At 32.1% G+C, this 27,347-nt stretch overlaps 1 protein-coding gene across 1 annotated transcript; it reads right to left on the bottom strand.

Annotated features, from left to right (window-relative positions):
* Window positions 1–5,647: 5,647 nt before the first annotated feature.
* LOC119837133 (facilitated trehalose transporter Tret1-like) lies at window positions 5,648–23,497 on the bottom strand. Its single transcript, XM_038362645.1, has 8 exons — window positions 23,354–23,497; window positions 14,136–14,365; window positions 11,171–11,340; window positions 10,201–10,354; window positions 9,512–9,644; window positions 8,789–9,018; window positions 7,625–7,819; window positions 5,648–6,931 (listed from the first exon to the last, which is right to left on the bottom strand). Exons 1-8 carry the CDS (start codon window positions 23,424–23,426, stop codon window positions 6,677–6,679), a joined length of 1,440 nt encoding a protein of 479 aa, XP_038218573.1. The 5' UTR covers window positions 23,427–23,497; the 3' UTR covers window positions 5,648–6,676.
* Window positions 23,498–27,347: the final 3,850 nt, after the last annotated feature.

A 27,347-nucleotide genomic window follows, 5' to 3' on the forward strand; every position in this document is an offset into this window, starting at 1 on the left:
GGCGTTAATTTAGTATAATATATTCTCTTACTGATGAAATATTATGTAGTGATCGCTTTAGGGGTATATACGTCTATACTTACGACTTACGAGGGCATCGGGCATAGAGAAAACGAAATAAATTTCATTGTTAAAAAAATATTTTAAATTACACAAATATAGTAAGCCAAAAGTACAAAATTTATACGTTATAAAATGAATGAAATAACGTTGTACCTAAAGTAAAAGCGACAGAGTGTTCTAAGTTTGATTTATCTGTGTGTGTATGTACATGCAACAATTCGTGACACCTGTCTGTGGCATCGTGTCTTCAAACAGATGATTTAGATTTTTTTTCAAAACTTTTCAATTAATTTCGATCATAATGGCCGCCATTACAAATTGGCGGAATAAATATTTCACAACAACACGTATTAAACTTTTTTCAATATGGGTTTCAATGGGTTTTAGTATAAAACAAAGTCGCTGTATGTATCATGTACTGTTAAACTACTCTGAATTAACACGTGCGAGGCCGCGTGCTACGGCTAGTCCTACTAATCCTACTCCTACTAATATTATAAATGCGAAAGTTTGTAAGGATGTGTGTGTGTTTGTTGCTCTTTCACGCAAAAACTACTGAACCGATTGCAATGAAATTTGGTACGTAAACAGCTGGACAACTGGAATAACATATAGGCAACTTTTTATCCCGATATACCTACGGGATACGGACTTACGCGGGTGAAACCGCGGGCGCAGCTAGTATGTTTTATAAATTAAAAATATTATGCGCATGACATATATACTTACAAACTTAAAGTAGAGTTACGAAAGAATCTTAATTTTTTTCAAGAAACGTATGTTATTAGAGACTGACTGGAAACATGCATGTATATGTATTTAGATAATTGTTTAACATAGCCATGTTAAATGGTGATTGACCATTTTGGACTCATTCGATAGGAAGTGATTTTGACCTCATTCTCGGTAATTTGTACAAATGTTTTGATTGATGTTTTACAAATATTTAACTAAGGGTTTAAGTTTATATTGAAACGCTTGTTGTAGAAAACATTTTTATTGCCTTTACCAATGGGTTAGTTTTGGTAGTATCTATAAAATTTAATAATTTTGAAGTATTTGTTTGTATTATCATTGTGGCTTTTATTGAATAATTATGTAATTAAATCCATAAATCTCTACATTAACGAAACAGCTGGATTTATGTAAACGTGATTTTAAGCCGACAACAATAAACGAAGGAGATTTTTAATTGTATTTGTTTCGGTTTTGTAACCTGATAGCTCTGTTGGTTTTGAACCGATTGGAATGATTCTTTTTGTTTGATAGGAAATTGATTCATGGTAGGTACCTCACTATCGTCCGTGACCTTATCTATACTAATATAATAAGGCTGAAGAGTTTGTTTGTTTGTTTGTTTAAAATCACTAATCTCAGGAACTACTGGTCCGCTTCGAAGAATTATTTAAAGGCTATAGTCTATATACGTATCACGGGCGAAGCCGTGGCGGACCTCTAGTTTGTAATTAAGAATAATGACATTTTTTGTCTTGTTTTAACCCAGAAAAATCCGGGGCACACAAGTTGTTTCCCATATAAGAAGTGAAGTCCCGTGTCCCCTAATGGGGTATGGCGCAGATGAGATTCATCTGTTTCACTGCTCGATTTTATTTATACAAGTGATCATACTTCTGTGTCCTACCAGACCGAGACATTTTCTTTTGTGCGTCCCCATCGGGAATCAAACCCAGGACTGTCCGGTTCTACGCTCACGCGTTAACCACTATATAAGGAGGCGGTCTGTTTCCCATATGAACAATTGTAAACTAACTTTTAAAGAATTTTATTTTTAAAGTAAAAAAATATAATTGCAAGCAGTGGGTGTACGTAGTATTTGTATGGATAATAAAACATCTGTTAAAATATAGTTTTATGTTGTAGTTATTATACGCTTTGAATGTTAATTAGTTAAATTTATATACTAACAATATTATAAACAAAAATCAAGATTCTGTAATTTAAATCGATTGTTGCGAATAATGAATTTTAAACAAGGTCTACAGACAATCCCAAAAGATATATAACAAGAAGACAATATAATAAACAACGTACATAACTATAATACAATTATGTATATCTGTCTCTTGTTTTATCTTTTTCACCTACAACAATGTCCGCTAATTAAAAACATGACATATTTCATTGAATGTAGAATAACGTACATTAATTTGATATCACTTACGTTAAAATTCGGCTAAAGATTTCAGGTTGCGAGATTAGATGAAAGATAGGCGAACGTCTAAACAAAAAAAAAAATGTTTCAAACGTTAAAATCTCTTTATTTGACAAAATTGCATTTGCAAGCATTTGACAAAAGTGTGATAGAAAGTATATAATACGATACTAATATTCTCAGAAATTGCGAGCGTCTGCTGGCATCTAGAATAATAAACGGAAAAAAACACACTAAAACATAGACCAGCAGCATGGAAAACATAAAATTTTCGTCTGGTATCAGTATCTATCAGACAACACTCGATATTATTTAATTTTGAATAGCCTTTTTTTATACTTGCATGGTTCTGTTTTAGAATCAAAACTTACAAAAGAATTTCTTTTAGTTTATCTATACCTGTGTCTATACTTAAATCAGAAGAGCTGAATAGTTTTTTTATTTGTTCGAACGCGCTTATGTCAGAAACTACTGAACCTAATTAAAAAATTCGTTTACACTTCGCTACGTACATTCGCCCATGCCTATAAATATATCACGGGCGAAGCTAGGGTGGATCGCTAGTATATTATAAATAGACCTCTAGAAGCTCTAGGCAATGCAAAACACGAACAAAAAAATAACGCCTCTTTATAAAAGCAATTACTCCCAGTATTTGTTCATAATATTTAGCCTGGCAATAATCATTTGTGTATTTTAACATATCCAAAAATGGCAATGGAAAATTATTTAAGGACCTATTTAAATTCACCCACATCGTAAGTCTTATGACATCATCAAAGGTTTGTAGTAAATTTAGTAGGTATTGATAGAAATACTAATATTTTCAGGTATTTTTTGTAATCGGGGAGTCGAGCATGCTTCGGCACGAATTGGGCCAGCTGGCACAGAATGGCTCCTACACACTCACATAAGATCAGAGTTAAATCTATACTAATATTATAAAGCTGAAGAGTTTGCTTGTTTGTTTGAACGCACTAATCTCAGGAACTTCTGGTCCGATTTGAAAAATTCTTTCAGTGTTAGATAGCCCATTTATTGAGGTAGGCTATAGACTATATATGCATCACGGGCGAAGACGGGGCGGACCGCTAGTAGTAGCATATTAATGCAACTGTGTTTTAATAGTAACTGTTTGTAATGCTGTATAGGTACAAGTTAATTGGCAGGTTTCCCTCACATTTCCTAGTTTGTCCCATTATTCTCATTATCAATCCTCTCTTATTCCTTACTCTTAAAAGCGGGCAATGTGTTTGCTCTGGTGATCACATACCATCTGGTGAAGCTCGGATACTTTCTTGCTATGTCATAAAAAATATCTTCCTTTATGAAAATCTAGCTGCCTCCTGCGGTTTCGCTTGCTTAAGTCCGTATCCCGTTGGAATAGCGGGATAAAAAGTTGCCTATGTATTATTACAGTTGTCCAGCTATCTACGCACCAAATTTCATTGCAATCGGTTCAGCAGTTTTTGCGTGAAAGAGTAACAAACACACACATGCATCCTTACAAACTTTCGTGTTTATAAAAACGTTTATCCCTACTTTACTTCTATAATATAAACAGGTCCATAAATGTGTTATGATAACATATTTTTAAATTATTATGTTAGTTTTCTTCGCAAGTATGCATCTATTTCCCGTTTCCTTTTCCTCACCCTCAGTCCCATTCCATTCCTTCTTTCCAGTCGTCAATCCTTTCCTTATCCCTTACCCCCTTAAAGTTGGAAGCACATTCGATTAGGCACTGCCTCTGCGAATGATCATGGACGGTGGTGATCTCATACCATCACTCGAACCACCACCTCAGCTTCCCGCTCTGACATAAATCTATATCAGCCATATGGATATCTTATAAATATACTACAAAGTACCTAACGTACTATCCAAAGGTCTAATTTGTACGTCTAATACTATAGCGATTACTGAATGCTAGCTAGCTAGCTAGCTGGAGTCACTAGGACTTCAGATCGAAATCTCGGTCAATTCTCGGGACAAGATAATTCAATACGACATATAGTAATCTATCTAGTTTAAGAATAATATCAGAAACAATTACTAATGTGTTGAAATTTTTCCAAAGAATTGGAATATTATTTTTAACAACTAAACTGGAAATTTAAGACTTTTTAACTAAGGATTTTAAACGTGATTTATTCATTATATTATAATCCCGACGTTTCGAACACTTTACAGCGATCGTGGTCACAGGGAGTCTCCCCTTTAAAAAGTCTTTAATATCTAAATGTATAATACTCGCGTAAAATCAAACACAACACAATCAAATACAACTAAACTGGACTCAAGTTGTGAAAATTACACCAATTTTAAAAGGGACCACATGGAATGAAAAAAAGTTATCGAAATCGGTCAGTCAGTGAAAGTTCTGACAATCAGAAAAATACATTTGAAGTGACAATCCTTCTCTTTTTGAAGTCGGTTGTGAAGAAGTATTAATATCCAGATTATGCCCTAACAGATTTTACAACTTTGTTACTTTCTCATAGGCGCCAGAAGTTATGTTTGCAGTAAAATCGCCTCATTTATTTGTAGGCGATACATTTACTCCTCCATTCGACGTAAGTTTTGATGAATATGATGATGATATCTTATTGTGGGAGTCGAGCACGCTTCGGCACGAATTGGGCCAGCTCGCACCGGGGAAGTACCACACCCCCACAGAAAACTGGCGTGAAATAGTGGCATGCCACTGTGTTTCGTACGGTGAGTGGGGGAGCCGGAGGCCCGTTTCCTTTTCCTCACCCGTCCTAGTCCATTCCTTCTCTCCAGTCATTAATCCTTTCCTTTTCCCTTACCCCATAAAAGCGGGCAGCGCATTCACAGAGGTACTACCTTTGCGAATGTTTATGGGCGGTGGTGATCGCTTTACATCAGGCGAACCACCAGCTCAGCTGTCCGCTATAACATAAAAAAAAAAAAAAAAAAAATGAATCAATGACAATAGAAAAATAAAAAATGCGACATATTCAATTGAATTTGAATTCAAATTATTCGTCATTCAAACAAAAATTACCTAAGCGGTTTTTACCAACATTCATGCAATTACAGCATAACGGGGATTTAAAAAAAGGTTAATTTTCTTTATTTCGTTAGTAAATACGAAACTTTCATTTAGTATTGTGGTTTTCCTCTTATGACTCATTGAATAGCAAATATGTAGATGATATAAGCCTCTTTGGCACGAAAAGGAAACAGATTTATAAGTATTTAATCATTTTTTTATTACTCGATATATTTACAATTTTAAATAAGTATTTACAATTTTACCGCTACAGACACTAATTAAATTACTTTATTTAATAAACTTTAAGACTCAATTCATAAAACCTATTTAATATTTATTAATCTATACATTTTAAGGAAAAAAAACTACCTACATTATTATTATTTTTAGACGATAAGTTTACACCAGACTATTAAATAAACTAGAAAAAAGAGATACTTGATGTCAAATATTCTAATTTATTTTCAGCATGAATAAAATTTTCAGCTGTGCGTTTATGATTTATCTAGATACGTATAAGAAAAATCTATGGCAAAGTCCAAAACCATTACTATCATAGTTTTTCATAATGCATAGATTGGGAGAGACCTGATTACTATAATGAGTTTTAAATTAAACTTTGAAGAAAAAACGTATTTTTATTAGCACAACATAAACACATAGATAACGCAATTATAAAAAGTCCAATTAAAGTTTCAATAAATGATTTTCATACTAAAATACAATTGAAATATTTGACAACAATTTTAACCTCACAAACGACAAAATTACAATACGCGTGAAATGTCATTTTTGCAGTCTAGAAAAAAAAAATGGACAGGGATATAACAGGGCCATTGTTGTAATTGAGTAGTTTAGTAACCAAATTTTTATACTGAAATTCTTAAATTGTGGTAATTAAGTCGCATTTACATATTCTTGCGAATAGCGAAGCATATGCCGGAACGATTGTACAAACGAAACAGTTTATGTTATCTGTGATATTAGTAAAAATGGCAAAAGTATTCCTGTCTATAACAAACAAAAATGATTATACGCAACATCCATTTTCAAAGTATGTACGGTCAAATTATAAAAACATTTATTTATAAACTGGCTCTTTTACTATGTATATTATGGAGTAAAAATAGCAGCCTTTTGTATGCAAAATTGTCTTTTGTTTTAATGTCTATTCCTTTGTCTCCTACCACGAGTTTAATCTCTTGTACCTATTTATAATTTTTCCCGACAAGAGACAAGAAATTTATATTTTTCCATATTTCAGAACATCAAGCACAGCTCGATATGGCGAATTTAAACTAAATCATTATTATCTACTGACAATCTAAAACTTACGATACATCTTGACCCCGACTAAATATTTACAAGGGGACAATCCATTTATCTAAAGTCCACATCACAGTCATAAGAACACAGATTTACGAGACATCATTTTCGACGTCCTTCTTTTGCGTTTTATTTTCAAGTTTCTGATATATTTCTTCGACAGTTTTATGTCTGGTTTCTGGGAACGACATGACAGTGTAGACGCACGCTGAAAATGAGACTACCGCGAAGAACAAGAAAGTCCAGTGAATGCTGGTGAGTTCGCATAGTTTCGTGAACCATTTCATTTGAACGAAGTTGCTGAGCTTCGCACATATGTTCGCGAACGATGAGACCGTGCCACGTAACTGGAATTGTTAACAATCTAGGTTATTTTTTTCAAGATATTAAGATATTTCTGGGTAAATATCGATAAAATTTTGTTAGGAGGACAAAGCAATTTCAAACAACGCAAAACATAATTACAGTGAAAAATGTATGAAGCTACATATATAGCTTTCACATACTCATAATATATTATAAAGGCTGGAAGAAATAAGAGAAATAAATAGAATAGCATCAATTAATCACGAAGGAGTTTTATTTTACGTTCCTATAAATATTAGGAAAAAATTATTACCACTATTATTTGTTCTTTATTCGTATCACAAAAATATTATCTTCATTTCCCCGTGATGTTGATAATCCTACTATCCTATTCTATCCTACTTCCTACTCACATTATATCCTACTAATATTATAAATGTGAAAGCTTGTAAGGATGTGTGTGTGTGTTAGTTACTCTTTCACGCAAAAACTATTCAACCGATTTCAATGAAATTTGGTACCTAGACAGCTGGACAACTGGAATAACATATAGGCAACTTTTTATCCCGATATTCCCTACGAGATACGGACTTACGCGGGTGAAAACGCGGGGAGCAGCCAGTAATTCATAATTCGTCATATTTATCCCAAATCCCTTTTTAGCCTTATTTTACCTTTACTAGAAGATGTCCAGATATGCAAATAAAAACATATCGAACATCACCAAAACTCACCTGGAAAGTGAACAAATCGGTGATAATGATGTACGATATGGGTTGGAAGCCAGCTGCATCAGCAAATATACAGACACACATGGCAACTACAGGCAACCAGCCCGGCAGCCACGCGCCCACTGACGTCGCGTAGAACCAGCCAGAAAGTACCAGCATCCCCACTCCCACCGCGAATGATGTTGATACTAGCAGCAGCTGGAATGGGTTTGATACGTTTTTGTTTATTGATATATCAGATAACTATCAGATAACTAGACAGAAACCCTCATAGGAGGCCTGTGTCCCAGCATTGGGAACATTTATATCAAATCTATTTACTAAATTAACGAGACATTAAGACGTAGTATACGAGTAGAAACAGACTGATGTCGCGTACCAGGTCAACAGTTAAAGCGACCGGGAAGTCTTGATAGTAGGAACCAGAGTGATGTAACACTTTTTTATTTAAGCATTAGATAAAGGACGATTTTTACTACACAATAAGAGACTGACTGAGAATTATTTGAATGGGTGGCGTTGATGGAAATATAAACCATCAATTTGAGTGTTACCAATTAACAAACGATTTTAATATTTTATTATTAACTGCAGTGTATACTATAAATATAAAGATATTTGTATTTGATACTGGGAATGTCATTATTCTGAAAGTCTCGTAAAATTATTTTTATGAACAACCTACATGTCATAAATGGCATAAATGACATAAATGAACTACAATAATTATTGTTTGCCACACACTAATTGGATAGATTTATTCCTGTACTACCTTGAATCGCTTCGTAAATCACTCACTTCTATATAATACTTTTTATGAGAAATGATGGTATTTCTCGCGAACAAATGTGTTTGTTTACTTCACATTAGGAACGTAAATTATCAGTATTTCTCTACTATATTATGCATAAATTATACAAACAAACCATCTCCGCATTAAAGTACGTTGCGTAGTTTTAAAATCCAAGCATACACAGGGACAGATAGACAAAAGTACGACTATTTTATGAGAACTATGTAGTGAAGTTATGTCCCAAAGATACAAAGTAATTACCTGCCATGGACGTTATTACGTTAGTATATTATACTAACATGTAGTCTATGTCACCTGTCTGTCTGTTTGTAACATTATAATACTTGAATACGTTAGATGTCTTTAGAACTCACCTTCCTCCCAGTCCTCTCCACAATGCAAGTAGCCACAATAGACCCAACGAGTTGAACCAAGCCAATTAACATGACTTGTTTGTTAGGGCTCAGCTTAAGGCTAATGGATTCTGCTGCTCTTTCAGTGACGAAGCCAGCATATATGAGCACTATGAGGTAGCCATCGAACTGCTGGGTTATCTTGATGACCAGGGTTATTATGAACGCTTTGAAGGTTGGTTTGTCATGCCCTGAAATAAGGGAATTAAATATATAAGGAAATGTTAAGAATAGGACAGTAAGCAGGCTAAATAGGCTACCTGCCTATTATACTAATTTATATAATAATAATTTACTATAATAATTACACTAACAACCTGTCAATACAATTTATAAGTTTTACTATATAAAATTAAGCAGTCCATATAAAAAATTGTCTTCTTTTAATACCCCAGAGATATCATATGATAAAAATCACCTCGAAAGTTGGGAAAGGATTTTAGAAATGAACGTAAATGCCTATAGATGTGTCCTTTTCAATGCATAGTACGGAAATCAAAAGAATATAATTAAGTAGATTATTCCATTAACATGTCGATATACATTTAATGATTGACTATATAATAACAACTTTAAGAAAATTATATTGTATGAAAAACCTAGACATATCAAATAATAATCACACAGTAGGAAATACAATATAATAACAAGAAACTAAATTAAAAATACAAGGCAATTACGTACATATAATTTTCCACACAGATTTAGGATCAGCCTTGGTTTGTTTCTCGACTTTAACTATGTTGTCTATGTCTTGTTCCACTCTTTGGTCTAGAATATTTACACCTCGGAGCCAGGCCAGAACGTTTTTAGCTTCCTGAAAAATTTATTAACTGGTTACAACAACTGTTTAATGTGGCGAATCAGAAAATAAATGTAGTAAAAATTTTGTTTAATCCTCATATATCTATACTATCCTTCATCTCCTTACTAATATTGTAAAGTGTGTTTGTGTGTATGTATGCAACAGTGCGGGCCGGATTTTATGATAAATGAATACACAAAAGTCATTGAGTCTGGAAATAGTTGGGAGGCTAGAGTGATATACGCGACCTTTCAGCGAAGTAAAACATATTCCTATATTCGTATATACTCCAAATTTTATTAACGATAGATAGTGAGTACTATGAATTTTATAAAACCACGCTAGCGAAACTGCAGGTAACAGAATGATCTCTATAAATTATGCATGTAACATACAGAAATTTCAACACAAGGTATAAATAAATTGAATTCATATCAAGTATTTTTATTATTTAAAAGCATTGTTTCCTTGTTTGGTGAAGTAGGTTGTATAGGTGAGAAAATAATATCTTCCATTATAACTATTATTATAGTATTTGAATAAAATAAAAAAATTAATGATAACTTACGTCCACTTTTCCCTGTTTCACTAGGAATTCAGGAGTCTCTGGCATGATGAGGAAGATAAAAAATACAACAGTTGGCACCAGTAATCCCATCCAGAGCATAGTAGACACGTGCAGGAGATCCGCGAACACATAGCTAGCTAAATAACCGATGTTCCTGAAAACAATAGCAACGATCTAGAATAAATAGAACATAGGGCCTTACGCACGTCCCTGGTATCTTCTCTACGCAGATTGTTGTCGGTTATTTTAATTCGTATAAAATTATGCCTATTAATTACAACTATGACTTATTTAAGTGTATTAGACTTGTTGTTTTCAGTATATTTAACATTATTAATAAATTTAAAAGATGATTAATAGTGTGTTACAAAAGATGCAAATTTTTTATCATGTCCTTGATCTTCAACTATCTATAAAATCGAACGGTGTTTTTAATATCTCAAAGAATGCATCATTTGTGTCCGTTATAATGCTAAATAATAAATGATTTTATGATAATATTACCTTGATTGAGGTCACGATCCAAAAAAATACGTAACGTAACCAGATTCTTGTTAAAACAACGTATTTGTTTTTACTTAATAACACGATCTGCTACGACTTGGGTATTATGGATTATTTTAAGTTATTATTCTGGCAATAGAATCATTTTAAAAGCTTCCATTTATATAGACACGTTAGACAAACAGTAGACATACTTGTAATAAAAACTTTGATGATTCCTAATCAATAAAAGAGAACAAATTTTGTATTTTAACTGCATCTAGGTTTGACCTTATTGTAACCTTTCCTTTCTCAGAATTTGCTTTAATTATAAAAACCATAAAACTGACCCTCTAATTTAATTTATACTGAGAAAAGATCCATCAGTATTTATGGTATTATTACTTATGTCGTGCTTATTAAATAAGACTCTATAGTACTGTCATTTAACAATTATGGTATTAAAGTATGTGTGTTTGCAAAATACCTGTTAAGAATAAGAAGAGAGCCCAGGGCGCCTCTCAAGTCAATGTCGCTTATTTCTTTTAAGTATATAGGTAGGACGATATAGCAAGCAGAACAGGGGATGCCGGCTATCGCTCGGGCCAGAATCAGAGCCCAGGGTTGCAAGCACAGCAATTTTATCTGCCAATATATCTGAAATAGAATTCATTAGAATATTATTATCATTGAACTCGATACTTTTACCTTTTACAATGGTACTGAATATTTGTCGTCAACACTAAATAAATTGTGTCCCTAAAAAATCATATCGACCGACTTCCGAGTATCGAAAAATCTATTCACTCACTTTTAACAAAAAGGTAAGATACACCAGTTCAATAAAGCAACACAGTCTTTCTCAGTTGCCTTGTACAGAAAATTCTACTAAAAGTTAGGAAGTGTGACAAACTACTTATAGAGAGAACTAGAAATAGTTATAGGCTTTTCATCGTTAACAAAGGCCCAGTATAGTTACAATTACTTAGGAAGGAAGACGATAGTTCCGCGATCGAATTCCGAAGCTTTTTGTACAGAGTTACAAAAACTTTAACAATAGGTACAACCATTGTCCTACATTTGTGAACGTTTTTACTTGCGTGGAAATGATGAATAGTTTTAGAGCAATTACACTTAATGTTTCGTTCCGTAAATTAAAAACCGACTTCAAAAACAGGACGAGGTTCTCAATCCAACTGAGTTTTTTGTGAAGAACAGAAGAAACTTCTGACATAACAGTTGTTAATGTCTCAGGGTATCATGTAATAAATACCCTTATAAAAAGAGATAAAAAGTTAGATAAAGACGTTGACGCTTTCTAATTGTAAAACAATTTCCAAATTAGGTTTCACCATTATTAGATACTAGCTGCGCTCCGCGGTTTCACCCGCGTAAGTCCGTATCCCGTAGAAATATCGGGATAAAAACTTGCCTATATGTTATTCCAGTTGTCCAGCTATCTACGTACCAAATTTCATTGCAATCGGTTCAGTAGTTTTTGCGTGAAAGAGCAACAAACACACACACATCCTTACAAACTTTCGCATTTATAATATTAGTAGGATTGCCTACATTTAAACTCATTACTGTGTCAACTGTAAAAGTTTAATAGGTGTATACTGTTTACCATCATGGACTTTTTTGTTATTAATCATGAGTAGATGCGCTGTGTGTATAAATAACATTTACAGCGTAAGCAAAATAACAACGTTTATGGACATGATTTAGATATTATTTTACAATTTGAGTATAAATTTCATAAAAAAAATATAAATATTTTAAAACGGTCTATTTCTCGGGGGTTTAGGTTTCTAAGAATGAATTTTACAAATCGGTCTATTAATTTAAGTTCTATCGTAACACATGTACAAAAAAATTATTGCTTTTTTGTCTATTTATAATAGGTTGTAGTATTTATGTATTATCTTAGTTATATAAACAGAATGAAGAGGGTGAATTTAAAATAACTTTTTCAAAGCGTAATACAATGAGAGTCGTGTTTTCTGCTAAAACCTAAGACGTTATTATAGCGGATCTAGCTGCGCCCTGCGGTTTCACCCGCGTAGCACCCCGTGTCCCGTAGGAACATCGGGATAAAAAATTGCCGATATGTTATTCCAGTTGTCCAGCTGTCTATGTACTAAATTTCATTCGGTTGCAATCGGTTCAATAGTTTTTGCGTGAAAGAGCAACAAACACACACACATTCTTACAAACTTTCGCATTTATAATATTAGTAGGATAGGAAGTAGGATAGGATACATCTGTTTATCATTTGAAAGATAAGCAACAAACCCATACCTAACTACTTAACTAACAGTAGCGGGTTTAACTCAAGACCGTGATGCAGTATAGGTGAATTAAATTGACCCATGATTACGCAGTTAAATGCTAATACAGCCTTGGTTTAGCCTTGAATAATACAATTTATTATATTATGGACACAATATCCGTATGGAAATGAATATGATCTTAATATTTATGGAATTAAAACACAGAAATAAATCAAACTATTTCCGACACATCGATTTTATGGTTTACGGTTTGTTGCCAAATTTATAAACCATTTATAGGATAATGTTTGAGTTGAATTTTTAATAATACATTTAATTTTTTTGTTAATACGTGAATTAAATCATTATATAGTAAAACTTCTGAAACTTTCCTCATGTTACAATTTATTATATAAAAAGAGAGAAGTTTACTTACGAGAAATAATACCATGGAACAGTAAGCTAAGAAATGCTGATTAATATAGTTTAGAGAAACATATAGCCTTATCAGCATTATTTACAGATGTTTTTGATCCCACTGTTGGGACATGTAGGCCTCCTTTGATAGTTCATGACATAATCCACCACGCTGGTCAAGTGTGGGTTGGTATTTGGTAATTGTCACGAGTCGTCGAACTTTTTGGTTCAATGACATGCCGGTTTCATTACTTATTATTATGTTTTCCTTATGATTAGGACGAAAGTGGATATTAAGCAAATAAATTTAAATATTAATTTTCAAACGACGCTTATAACAACAATAAATAATAATTTAATTATAATATCCCACATTTTGATTATGTAGAAAAACTGCGGACTCAATTAACAAAATATCCAATGAAAATAAGAGGTAAATTGACTATTTACGTGCATTTTAAGTAAAACTTTACGATTTCTTGGTATTCGGGGGTTACCTCAGAAAATTAATGTATGAAAAAAACAAAAACCTATAAAATTACTGACCGTTTTCATACTTATAATTAGATGGATTATATTTGCATAAACAATTTAGTTTTTACGACATGTATGTACCAAAGATTTTGAATGTTTTGAATGAATAAACACATATATAACAGCAATAATTCTTAAATTATTATAAATGCTAGTTTAAATTTAAACACAAACTGGTCAAAAGAACCTTTTGAAAGTCGATAATAACCATAAACGAAAAATACTCACAATTAAAGACAATGTAGTTATCAGCGTCATAGCTTTTCTTCCATAGCGGTCTGTCAGGTGTCCCATAGGAGCCCCTACTATGATCGCGGTGATGTAAGTAACGGATGTCATCCATGATATATCGCCCGTGGTGAAGGGCACAGGGGCTGGTCCTTGGGGGGACTGGAGCACGGAGATCATGGGGGACAACCAGCCCTGCACCATGCCGAAGCTGAGGAGCGGTATTGTAACTGAAATGGCAAATGAAATTGATCGTATATAATCTATTTATTAACAAAATAATAGTATTGTGTGTAATTTGTTCATTATATCATCAACACTGTTCGAAACGGTGAAGGAAAACATCGTGAGGAAGACGACATGTGATATTTGCACCTGAACTTGGCCAGCGTGGTTGATTATGGCCTGAATCTCCATAGGAGGCCCTTGTCCCTGCAGTGGAAACATTTATTTACTGATGATGTCATTACAAACAAAGCCAGAACCAAGATCGAAGTTCTTATTAAATTCGCGTTATATTCATAAATTACCTCTAACCATTTGCCTTATTTGCGTTACCTGGATATAATGGATGCATCCAGATTAAGAAAATGTTTAACTAATGGTATAACAAACTTATCTGCTTCACCCATTTAAGAAATCATTATTTAGACAAGAAACCTAATAGTAGGTTAATGGTTTAATATCATTAAAAAAAAAGCTTTTTATTTTATACATCTTTAATTTCTGAACAACGGACCTCATTAATTTTCAACGGAAAAGCATATCCTCAGGATAATTTACAATTTATTGCAATTAAATCTAATCAAGGCAAAAACCTGTGCATTCCTCATAAAAGCATCGCGACCAAGAACTGGTATTATCATCTATTTTTGGCTCGGATCTTGTTAATAATTCGCTCCCGAGTGTACAGTTATGCACTCTGAATCCAGATTTTTTTAATCGATATTTGGCATTTTGAACTCGGGTTCAGTCATTGCCCTGTAACACGTTAGTTGTTTCATGTGTTTATATGCGTTCACGTGCACTGCCTACCCAATATAACGGAAACTTAAAGATACTTTTAAAAAATATTCGTATTCTTGATCGTTAGGTGAGACAATGAATGTTAGTATTTATAATATATCAACAAAAGAAATTTGAGATGTGATGTTATTCTATTTGAAAGTGAAAGATGAAGATATACAGGCATATTAGATACTTAGTCCTTTAAAAAATTAGGTACGTAGGCTAACAATATTTTGGTTTGGAAAATTATAACATACTTTTACTATTTACTTTCGAAATTTAATGAAATGATACGACAAATGTAATAAAATACTCAAAACATAGTTGATTAGGTACACACAATTGACAGTCTTATTATAATGAGCATTTCTTTTCAGAAAAACTAATATAATCCTATTCCTACTAATATTATAAATGTAGAAACGAAAGTTTGTAAGGATGTGTATGTGTTTGTTGATCTTTCACGCAAAAACTACTGAACCAATTGCAATGAAACTGGAATAACATATAGGCAACTTTTTATCCCGATATTCCTACGGGATACCGAATTACGCGGGTGAAACCGCGGGGCGCACCTAGTATGTTTTATAAATTAAAAATATTATGCGCATAACATATATACTTACAAATTACTCACATCTCTTTGATAGTAAATTATTAATTGCATTGTTAACATTATTGCATTGTTTGTTTGTTTTATGAATAACAGCTGCATTATTTCTACCTATAGCAAATAATTGTTGCTTTAATTGGATGCTGGAAATGCCCATTATTATACAATCGTGCCATTACTGTCACTTATCGGTAACAACTTCATAATGATAAAATGCACGAAATGCTTAATTCCCATGAAATTAATCCGAATTGATAAATAATTTTAGATAATTCTTGTAATGAGTGCAATGAAGAGTAATTGTTAGAAATAATGCTAGAAAGATTGTTAGAAAGTAAACATTATTCCTTGATGTCTTTTAAAACTTAAAAACAAAGTAAGGGTCGTATAAAATTCATTAGGAGGGAATCACAAGGCTTAGCGTAGCCTACTATGTATATTATCTGTGGCATAGCGTCTTCACTAACTAGGCCAGTAGACGCTCAAAAACAGAGAAAGTGGATATTAAAAAACCGGGAAAAAACGTTGAAAAATTGTTTCATACTCATTCGCAGTTTTTTCATATCATAAATTCGATGCTCTTTGTAATTCCATGCCACTTATCACAATTACTGTAAATGTCTATAATTAAGAAAAATCTTGTAATAATAAGTAATTAATTTATTTTATTATTATTATGTGTATGTCTCCATAATACTCGGGTACCTCCAGAAGGAAAGCACCCGGTCCCTTGGAAGGCTTACGTGGGGACACTTATTATTATTACTCAATTAATTTATTTGATTATGAATCTATATTAAGATTATGGTTGATAAAAAATGCGTGTTTGTTTTTGAATATCGCTAAAAATGCTTAATATTTTTGTAAGTATGTCAAGAATGTCGGTAATGCGATTCAATGATAAATAATCTTGTTCTAGGTCCTAATAGACAACTTTCTGAATAATTTTTAGATCACAGCGGTCAATCGTTGTTTGGCTGTTTATTGAATTTTCTAGCGAAATTTTTATCATAACATACTTTACATGGACAATTTAATAACGTATTTACTTTTACTTAGTTTTAAGGATATACGTAAAATGAGAAGAAAACAAAACCCCGTTATATAAGTTATAGTACAAAATTAATTTTAATTTATATAATTCACCAGCTGTTGCCCGCATTTTCGTTCGCGCGGTCCTAATAAATTTTAATGGTACAAACTTTCATCCCTTTTTTCATCCCCTTGGGGGTAGAATTTGTCAAAATCGCTTCTTAGCGGATAACATCTATCTGCATGCCAAATTTCAGCTCGATCCCGATTTAGGCTGTGCATCATTATGTCAGTCAGTCAGTATATATATATAAATTATTGAAATAGTACTAACCACACACAGTATGTATAATTTATAATATTAATTAATTATTAATTATCGATCAATTCATTCATTTGAATTGTATTGACGCGGGGAGAAAACTTATAATCCTTACTTATTACAGTTCGTTTGTCTATTTGTTCTTCTGTCACGTCGCAACGGAGCTATTCCATCATGCTTATGACATAGCATTTCTTTTACTGAGGCGAAACATCATTGGGAAGTGAAACAAAAAAAGATTTTTTTATCTAATTAACAGTTATAAATACATAGTAAAAAACAAAGTCGCTTTCTCTGTCCCTATGTATGCTAAAATCTTTAAAACTTCGTAATGGATTTGATGGGATTTCTTTAATAGAAAGAGCGGTTTAAGAGGAAGATTTCTATGTACATCTATTAAACTACTCTAAATATAACGCGTGCGAAGCCGCGGACAAAAGCTAGTTTTTTTAATAAATATCAGTTAATTAGATAACAAAAACCTTTTATGTTTAAACGTATACATTCAAACGTATTTTATATAAAATCAAAAACAAATAATAATATAATAATATTAAAAAAAACGATTTTTTACCTTTATTCTATGACTCAGATACGACTGCAGTAGTAGTGTAGGAAATAGACATAACGTTAATTCTAACCTTATATTGTTAACTTCTCAAGCACGCACTAAGTTAACATCGATTTCAACTAATTTACAGGGAAATTGAGGCATTTCCACGTCACCAATCGTCATTTCACACCTCAGTTTATTTAAATTAACGCCTATCACTCAAATTAACATATGCACTACGTAACGGAGTGTTAATTATTATTATATTCGTCTTAAATATGAAAAAAGAAGTGAATATATTATGCTTGGATTATAATATAATTTTTTCATTGAGCTTCTATATTGAAAAAAATTAGCGTAAAACACTATTAACTTTACACGAAGTTTTTCTGCTATGTTATTATGCTTGTTGTATACAGTGTACAGGGACGCTGGCGAACTTTTATATATCTTTTTTTAGTAAATGCCAAACTAAGATAGCTAGGTTATACTTTTTACAAAAACTACAGTTCACGTAATGGTGGTAAACGTGAAGGTTTTCAAATGAATCAGCAATCAAGAAAAAGCTAGGATACGATTTAAATAATAAATATCATAAGCGTTATTTTGAAATGTAACCTCCATTCAAAATATTTTAGATAAAAACGAGTAAATGAGACACGTACTGTAATATTTGTAACAGATAATAGGATGAGTCCGTGTCAACAATCATTCTTATTATTTATTTATTATTAATGTTTTTCTTTACCATATTTCTATGCGTAGTTAAATTGTTACGTTTTAATGTGGGCACGATGGTGTTTGGTGGACAGCTATAGCAAATTCCGTTTTTAATATTATGTTCTTCTATGTAGACTCTTTCTCATTATCATTAATTTAATTCATTCTACGTATATATTGTGTATATACATAGAATTTACTGCCTTAGTGCATTTTATCAGAAATTGTTTATTATTTTCCAATTGAAATTGTTTTTTTTTTTTTTTTTGCGGTTGTTTTTATTCATAATGAACTCCTGGTTATCTGAGCAACACATTTTGTGATACATTTTTGTTTATCCTACTAATATTATAAATGCGAAAGTTTGTAAGGATGTGTATGTGTGTATGTGTTTGTTGCTCTTTCACGCAAAAACTACTGAACCGATTGCAATGAAATTTGGTACGTAAATAGGTGGACAACTGGAATAACATACAGGCAACTTTTTATCTCGATATTCCTACGGGATTCGGACTTACGCGGGTGAAACCGCGGGGCGCAGCTAGTATTATAATAAAGATGAGGTGAACAGAGAGAAGTGAATGTTATAATTATCAGCCCTTTTTTCCATATCCATGTCTATGAGATTCTAATAAAATCATTATTTCACACACGCGATATCTCTAATCCTTTAATATGAAAAACGCAATGGTGAGCGACTGACGGTTTTACCAATGCACAGCCCAAACTACTAGATCGATCTGGCTGTAATTTACCATATAGTAACTGCAAGAAAGGATGAAAGGCTGTGCCAAGAATTTTTTTTGACCACGCGTGCTAAGCTGCAGGCAATAAGTAGGTGCACTATAGATTAGATCTTGTACCATGCATTTACAAGTTATAGTGGATTAGAGAAGTCAAGAAACTTGAACAAACATACTGAGAGCAATAAAATTAAATCTAAATCTGTATCTATATACATGTTTAGGTATACTTTTTGGACAGATTTGGCAAAGGCGAACATCGCCTTAAATTTGGAGTTTCGACCATACCGAAATAAAAATAATATAGGTACATTTAGAAATTAAAAACTTTTTAACGGGTTTAAAACGCGATTTATTCATTATATTTTTAACCCGACGTTTCGAACACTTTACAGCGAGCGTGATCACGGGGAGACGACCGTTAAAAAGTTTTTAATTTCTAAATGTATAATACTCGCGTAAAATCAAACACAAGAAAATACTAATATAGGTACAGTTTGAAATTTTTGATATTATGCAACGAAGTCAGCTCGTATTTTATACGTAATCGCAATTAATATTGCATTATGAAACTTATCAATGCGATGGAAAATTGGTTTTAGACTTGCATTCCAAACTTTATTATATGCGTTTTGTTAGTTTCGAAAATCATATGTATCCTAAGTTTGTTTACAAACAAGAACCTACTGTATTCAATTAACGTTTAGGTGTATTGTAATAAGTTTAAAACAATTCAATTTATTATTAATTTATTAAATCCTACTTAATATTATAAATGCGAAAGTTTGTAAGGAAGTGTGTGTGTTTGTCGCTCTTTCACGCAAAAACTACTGAACCGACTGCAATAAAATTTGGTACGTAGATAGCTGTACAACTGGAATAGGCAACTTTTTATCCCGATATTGCTACGGGGTACGGACTTACGCGGGTGAAACCGCGAGGCGCAGCTAGTTTACAATAAATTCGCAATAAACTTTTAGATCAATGCAATTAATATAGGCCTCTATAACTTTTTGATATAATCAGGATTTTTATGATTTTATTTCTCATTGTAGCTAATTAGAATACTTGTCTATTGAGCAGTTCGTTCTAAATAAAAAAATTACATTTTACGATACAATGAAACTGCAAGGGTCTTCCTCATTTTTTAAATCGGTGTCAAACAATATCGATGTTAAGAAATAAATTTAGTTACAATGTTATACTAATGGAATACATAACGAAAGTGTCTCACGTATTCTGCACGATTTTATAGTAGGAACGTGGTCTAACTACCGCCTAGAATTGACGGATCATTTGCCATGACCGATTAGAGTACCTAGGACTTAGGTACGCTAGCCATAGATAATATATACATCTGGGTATAGTTGAATTTTCAATGTAGTAATATTAAATCAAGTTTATATTTATTTCACTAAGTTTCTGCAGTTATCAATGAATTTGAATCAATTTTTGGGCTATCGAATTTGAAAAAAGGACATATTAAAAATTGTAAAAAATTATCGGCGGGTAGGTATTAAATTATAATTTTTCAAAATGAGGTTATACAATTGAATTATTTTCAGAACTAAGTTAATAAGTATTTAAAAGAGAACAAACGAATCTTCTCGAACCTGTGTTTCTCAGTACTTAATTACATAAATATATATTTTTTTTAATATATATATTTTTTTTAAGCAAAACCAAATTTCAAGCACCATACGTTTCTCCGTTTACTAAATTACTACACTTTTATTTTATACAAATAAAATAATTACATATCAGGAGTAGAGATGCCACGAATATTCGGCAGCTATTCGGTATTCGGCCTATTCGGCCACTTTTAAGCTATTCGGTATTCGGCCGAATAGTACGTATTATTCGGCCGAATACCGAATAGCAAATCAATGAAAAAAATACACATCATATTACTCAAAATTATCTATTTATTTCCAAATTACAACTCTTTAGTAATTAAAATTGATCAGTGGTAAGTTGTGATGGATAAAAACAAGCTTTTCAGCATTTATTGGTAGCAAACGACTACGCTTTTCATCGTAAATGATACCAGGCTCAGAAAATAACCTCTCACTATACACGCTACTTACAGGAGAAGAAAGATACACTTTAGCAAATTTCGAAAGGTTTGGGTATTGTTTTTCGTTTGCTAACCACCACTTGTAAGGATCGGCCTTCCTATCTAGGCGACTATCCTTGACGTGATTTACTCGCAATTGAATTGAAACAAATAGCCATCGATCTCCTGCCGCGCCAACGCAACGAGGAAAACAGGTTTTTACTTGTCTTATTCCAGCGAACGCGCCCCCGACAAGCATGTATTTTGTGCCGAATATTCGGTGGCCGAATATTCGGCGCTTCGGCCGACAGCGTTGCCGAATATTCGGTATTCGGTATTCGGCCATTCAACTATTCGTGGCATCTCTAATCAGGAGTTAAAGACAACACGATTTAACGTAGTAATTACGATTTACTATTTATAATACTACTAGCTGCGCCCCGCGGTTTCACCCGCGTTAGTCCGTATCCCGTAGGAATATCGGGATAAAAAGCTGCCTATATATTATTTCAGTTGTCCAGCTACCTACGTACCAAATTTCATTGCAATCGGTTTGCAGTTTTTGCGTGAAAGAGCAACAAACACACATACATCCTTACAAACTTTCGCATTTATAATATTAGTAGGATAGCAGGATTAGTAGGAAGGATAGTAGGATGGTACTCTTCAGTCTTATTCTTCCTTTCTTATCTGCCTATTAATATTATAAATGTAAAAGTAACTCTGTCTCTTCTTCACACCCAATCTGCTGAAACGTTTTGGATACAATTTGACACAAATATAGTTTGTGACCCGATATAGTTCAGAATATACTCCATAAACATTGAAAGTGTAATCCTATACATATATATTGTGAATAATAATAATCTGATTTTACTTAGCTTCTATATAAACAAATACCAAATCAATTAAACAAAATGATGGATATGTTAAAACGAGTAAATTTTTGGAGTTCGTTTGTTTTCAGCATATTTATCCTACTTAATACCTATTATAAATATAAAGAAACTACTGTACCGATTTTGTGTATATATACATTTCAAGTGTCAATATGCAGTTTTATATAAAGCTTTATTTATTAATGTCTATTACAAAAAACATTTAAAGCTTAAAAAAAGGAAAAAAATACTCCTTTGTTATCTTGAGAAGTGACGACTAATTAAAAAATATGTATTATTAGAAAACTACAGCCTCGAGCGATTAATAAAAGCTATGCATTTTAATCCCTGGCGAATCTGCGCACAGTCTTTTTATGTTTCGACATAGATTTGATACAATTAATAAGTATTACTATCTTTTTATACATATTAAACGCAAAGGTAAGTGACTGACTTTATCATCGCACACACCAAATTACTGGCCCGTTCGGGCTGAAATTAGGCTTACAGATAGACTCTTTAATGCAGGTATTCGTTAAGAAAGGATATTGATAAATTCTGCCTACTACCCCAAGATAAAATAGGGGATGAAGGTATGGAAATCACACTTAACATAAAATATATATACCTACCACATGGAAATTTATTTTATCCACTCGGGCAAAGCTACAGGCAACAGCTAGTTTAATAATAAACTTATTAAGTTAGAATTATGAAGACCGCTCTAATAATTCTGAATGCACATAAAATTAATTAAAAATGTATACATATATTATACCAACATGAACGTGAAGTATATAGGGAAATACGATTTTTTACCGAAAAACAGTTAAATAAGACGTCATACAGATTTATTCTAATTTTATGATTTGTTAATGTTAATTATTATATTAACGCAGTTTGTTGTCATTTTTTAATATGTATCCAAGGTTGAAATTGCGTAATTACTAGTATTTGGACATCGAAAATGATTTATTAACGGTTATTGTATGCGTTTCATGGAAATAGCTGATAATCTTACACGTATATTATAATCATTCATAAATATGTAAAGAATTACGAAATGCTGTTTCTATGCACATATTATTTATAAACTACAATTTTGTTTTCATATTCCTACCCTCATAAATGGTGAAGCAATTCTTATATTGTGCAAGTTGACATTTGAATGAATTAACGTAAGAAATTTGATCACATAATGCATTAAAAATATAACTGTTTTCGAAATTCTTATATTATAATTCACATCCTTTACAGTTTTCGCGGTGAAATTAAAATATCGTAAAAACTTACTGATAATGGCGAAAACGTATTGATTGATTCGTGTTCCATTCTGCCACATTAATTTCGAAATTAGAATGTTCATTTTGTTTTTTTTTAATATATTTTTTTTATTGTGAATTTATGACACTGACTTCGCGATATTCATGCGGACACTTCTACGTCTATAAATGAACTGCTGGTTGGCGCCGGGAGATGAACAAACCAGAACGCAAGCATAATCTGTCCTCTTGTTGATAGTGCACGTTAACGTTTAAACGACAGTGTAAACAACGTAACAAGAGTGTGTTGAATAAAAAAATTTGCACATACCATCGTTGTGCATTATGTCAATTTGCTAATCACTATCAAAAGCTAGGTATTTGTGTAACAATTGTTTTAAATTGCGTATATTAGGCCATTTAAAAGAGTGATTTTTTTCGACGAAGGTTAAATTTGTTTAGTTTTGTCTTTAGGGAAATAAATGAAGTGACAAGTTTTTTGGTCTGTGGACACGTGATGTTGAGAGCAGTATGGAGGTAGATGCAAATATTGGTTTTGGGGACATTTACGGTACAGTGACTATGTGGGTAATATTTTATAATTGCTTTTATCTCATAAATACTTTATTTAAATTCTCACATAAAAAACTGTAATTAACGAAATAGTTACGTAAATGAGGATTACATTATTCTATTATTTGTTGTTTTTACGGAATAAGCATAATGAAATAATAATATTTGGAATGTTTACTATTTCTTCTGGTTACTAAGTTATAGACTACTTGCGCTTATCCAGACAATGATCTCATTTAATTTAATAGAAAGATCACGTCCTATCTTTGGCATGTATAACATGGAATCATTATCTCTTACTACATAATAAACTGTTATATATAGATCAAATTTTAATGGATTGCACAAAATGCACAAATTTCAATAAAAAAAGAATCATAAAAATTGGTTAACCCAGTAAATAGTTATGAGGTAGCAAATATAAAGCAGTCGAATTGAGAATCCTCCCCTCTTTATTGAAGTCGGTTAAAAATAAACTAGGTTCTTCTGGCACGTATTCTATTTACAAAAATAAACAGGTCACTCATTGCATTTAGTGTAAATCATTATTATTTATGATTATATAAATATTAAAGTTATTTCATGGATATGTTGAGTTCAAATACAAAATAAAAAGGCGCACTCCTTTCGAGCGCATGGCTTATAGCAGGTCAAGTGCACTCATTATCATTGGTTACCTGTTTTAAATGTTGTTTATAAACATTGCATTAGAATGTGTTCGTATGAAACATCGCACTATTTTATTTGTATCATTTTAAAGTAAATTATGATTAAATTAATCTACACTTATATTGCAAAGAGGAAACCTATTTTTGTGTGTTTGAAACGTTTGCACGGAAGAACCACTGGACTGATTTCAAAAATTCTTCCATCATTAGAAAGCTGTAACTTCACTGAGTGACATAGGCTAATAGGTATATATGTACCAACCACAGGCGCACAGCGAAAAGCTGGACAAATAAAGGTAACATTAACTACTTTAAATATATTGATAAAAATATAAAACGCAAATAGTACCCAAGTCAGGACTTATGCCTCAGGTTTAAATTTGTTTTATTGAACCCAATTGTACTGTGCAATATAATGTTCCTAGACGTTTTTAAAACGGTCGTCTCATCACTATGAAAATTTTGATACACAAAATACATTTAATTACAAAATCCAAGGTAATCAAATTATCACGCGCCTCAGGTTTTTATAACTGGTATTAACTTCCTAAGTTCAGTGTATAGTGTTACAGGTAAATTTATTCTTAATTATTATTTTTACCAAAAAACTGAACTGCCTTCGAATTGTCAGAACTAGAATTTAAATGTGATCACATGGCAGCCAGCAGCTTTGAATTAAGATAAGATTTATAAAAATCAGTTCACGCAGTAAAAAGTTAAGAGGTAACAAACATTAAAATCTTTCTTTTTTCTGTTAAAAACTATAAATGAGCGAATTAAATAGATGTCAGATTTTTGGTAGCGTCTATTATAGTATTATGCCACCATTTGTAATAATGTCACCTAGACTAAGTCTCAATTTGTAATTTTTCAAGAGCAATAAAGTATAATAAATAAATAAAATAAATAAATAAATATTATGTTATCTGTGGTAACATTATAATATTATTTATTGTGCGAAGTTTATAATTGCGTTTGTAGAGGTAAATAAATTGGTTTTTCTTTATTTTATGAATTGCAATTATGACAATAAAATTCACAATAAAGATCAATTGATTATGGAGTCAATGGTCGTTAACCATTTAGCGTGTTGTTAAGTAGGACAAGAATTTTAGTATAAAAACTACTCTGATAGTAATTTCATTGATAAATATGCGATTTTAAGTTCTTTCTGTGAAGAATACAATTATCGTTGAGATAATGGTATGAATTTTAATTCATTATGATTAATTTTGTTTTGTTTCCCAAAAACTATGAATATTCTCTATTCGAATGCATTTTTTGTTGGTTTTATTACTCGCGTAGCTGTTCGCTCGTTTTACATAGGTAGCGTATGTCACTCAGTGTCCAGTGGTTTTTGTGAAAACGTTACAAACATAGAAAAATACAAAATTTTCCTCTTAATATTAGTGCAGCCCGGCGGGTTTTCAACCGATGGTCGTGATTCTATCTGTGTTTGGTATATTGTTTTTATTTAGTACCATTTTAGAATCTGGAGTGGACCACCCAGGGATGTCGGTGATCTTCATTTGTAGAAAATAATGAGTTATAGTATGTAATATCGATATGTAATCTTTGCTTGCATTAATTGACTTCAAAACAGGAGAAATATGTTTATCGATGTTTTTGTCAAATTAGGACCGATATAAACATGTTATAAAATACTAGCTGCAGCCCGCGGTTTTACCCGCGTAACTCCGTATTTAGTAGGAATATCGGGGTAAAAAGTTGCCTATATGTTATTCCAGTTGTCCAGCTGTCTACGTACCAAATTTCATTGCAACCGGTTCAGTAATTTTTGCGTGAAAGAGCAACAAACACACACATCCTTACAATGAACAGGGTTAAGCATGGGTGAAATTAAAACCGATAAAGGCTATAATAGAGTTTCTTTAAAAAAATCGGTATTTTCAAGTCTTTAGTGTTTTGAGTATGGGCACATTTTAATAAAAATACTCAATTTTCGCGTGAAGATGTAGACTAGAATATGAAGACCTAACTAATTTAAATACTGGTTAATTATTCAGTTTTAATCCGTTTAAAAATAACAAAGGATAAAAATAAAACAAAACGGTATGATATTGTGCTTTATTGTCTTTTATGAAACTGGTATCAAAATTTATAAACACATCAAAATCAGTTCATCTTTGCAGTACAAATACAACAATATACCAGGTGTAAAAAACAATATAAAAAGCTAAACTAGTTGTAGCCTTTGGCTTCGTTTAAGTCACCTGGAGAAAACAGCTTACGCATGATTATAAATAACATATTCTTTTAATTCAAGTTACAATTGTTTGGTTAAAAATTATTACGACCTATATATATATATATATATATATATATATATATATATATATATATATATATATATATATATATAAAAGAAAATATGTTCCATTGGTGTATCTATTACTAGTTTATGTCTTAGATCTTCAAAATTACGCAAACGATTTCGATGTTTTTTTTATAGATAGAGTGATTCAAGAAGAAGGTTTATATGTATAATAACATAAAAAGGGATTACTCCGAATTTAACGCGTGCAAAGCCGCGGACAAAAACTAGTGTGCGTGCGTCATTTAAGCTCTTATAGTTACCTCAATGATTTTTAGGACCCTTCTAAAAACCTACAGATTAAATAAAGGATGAAAATTAACATATAATATCGTTATTGCTATAGTTATAATGCATATGAGAAATAAAGTTAAAAGACATATAAATCAATTCAAAGAAATATTATCTTTGGTACAAAATATATCAATTGAGACGAAAAATAAATTATA

The sequence above is a fragment of the Zerene cesonia genome, chromosome 26, assembly GCF_012273895.1.
Source record: "Zerene cesonia ecotype Mississippi chromosome 26, Zerene_cesonia_1.1, whole genome shotgun sequence".
In the NCBI taxonomy this organism is placed as follows: domain Eukaryota; kingdom Metazoa; phylum Arthropoda; class Insecta; order Lepidoptera; family Pieridae; genus Zerene; species Zerene cesonia.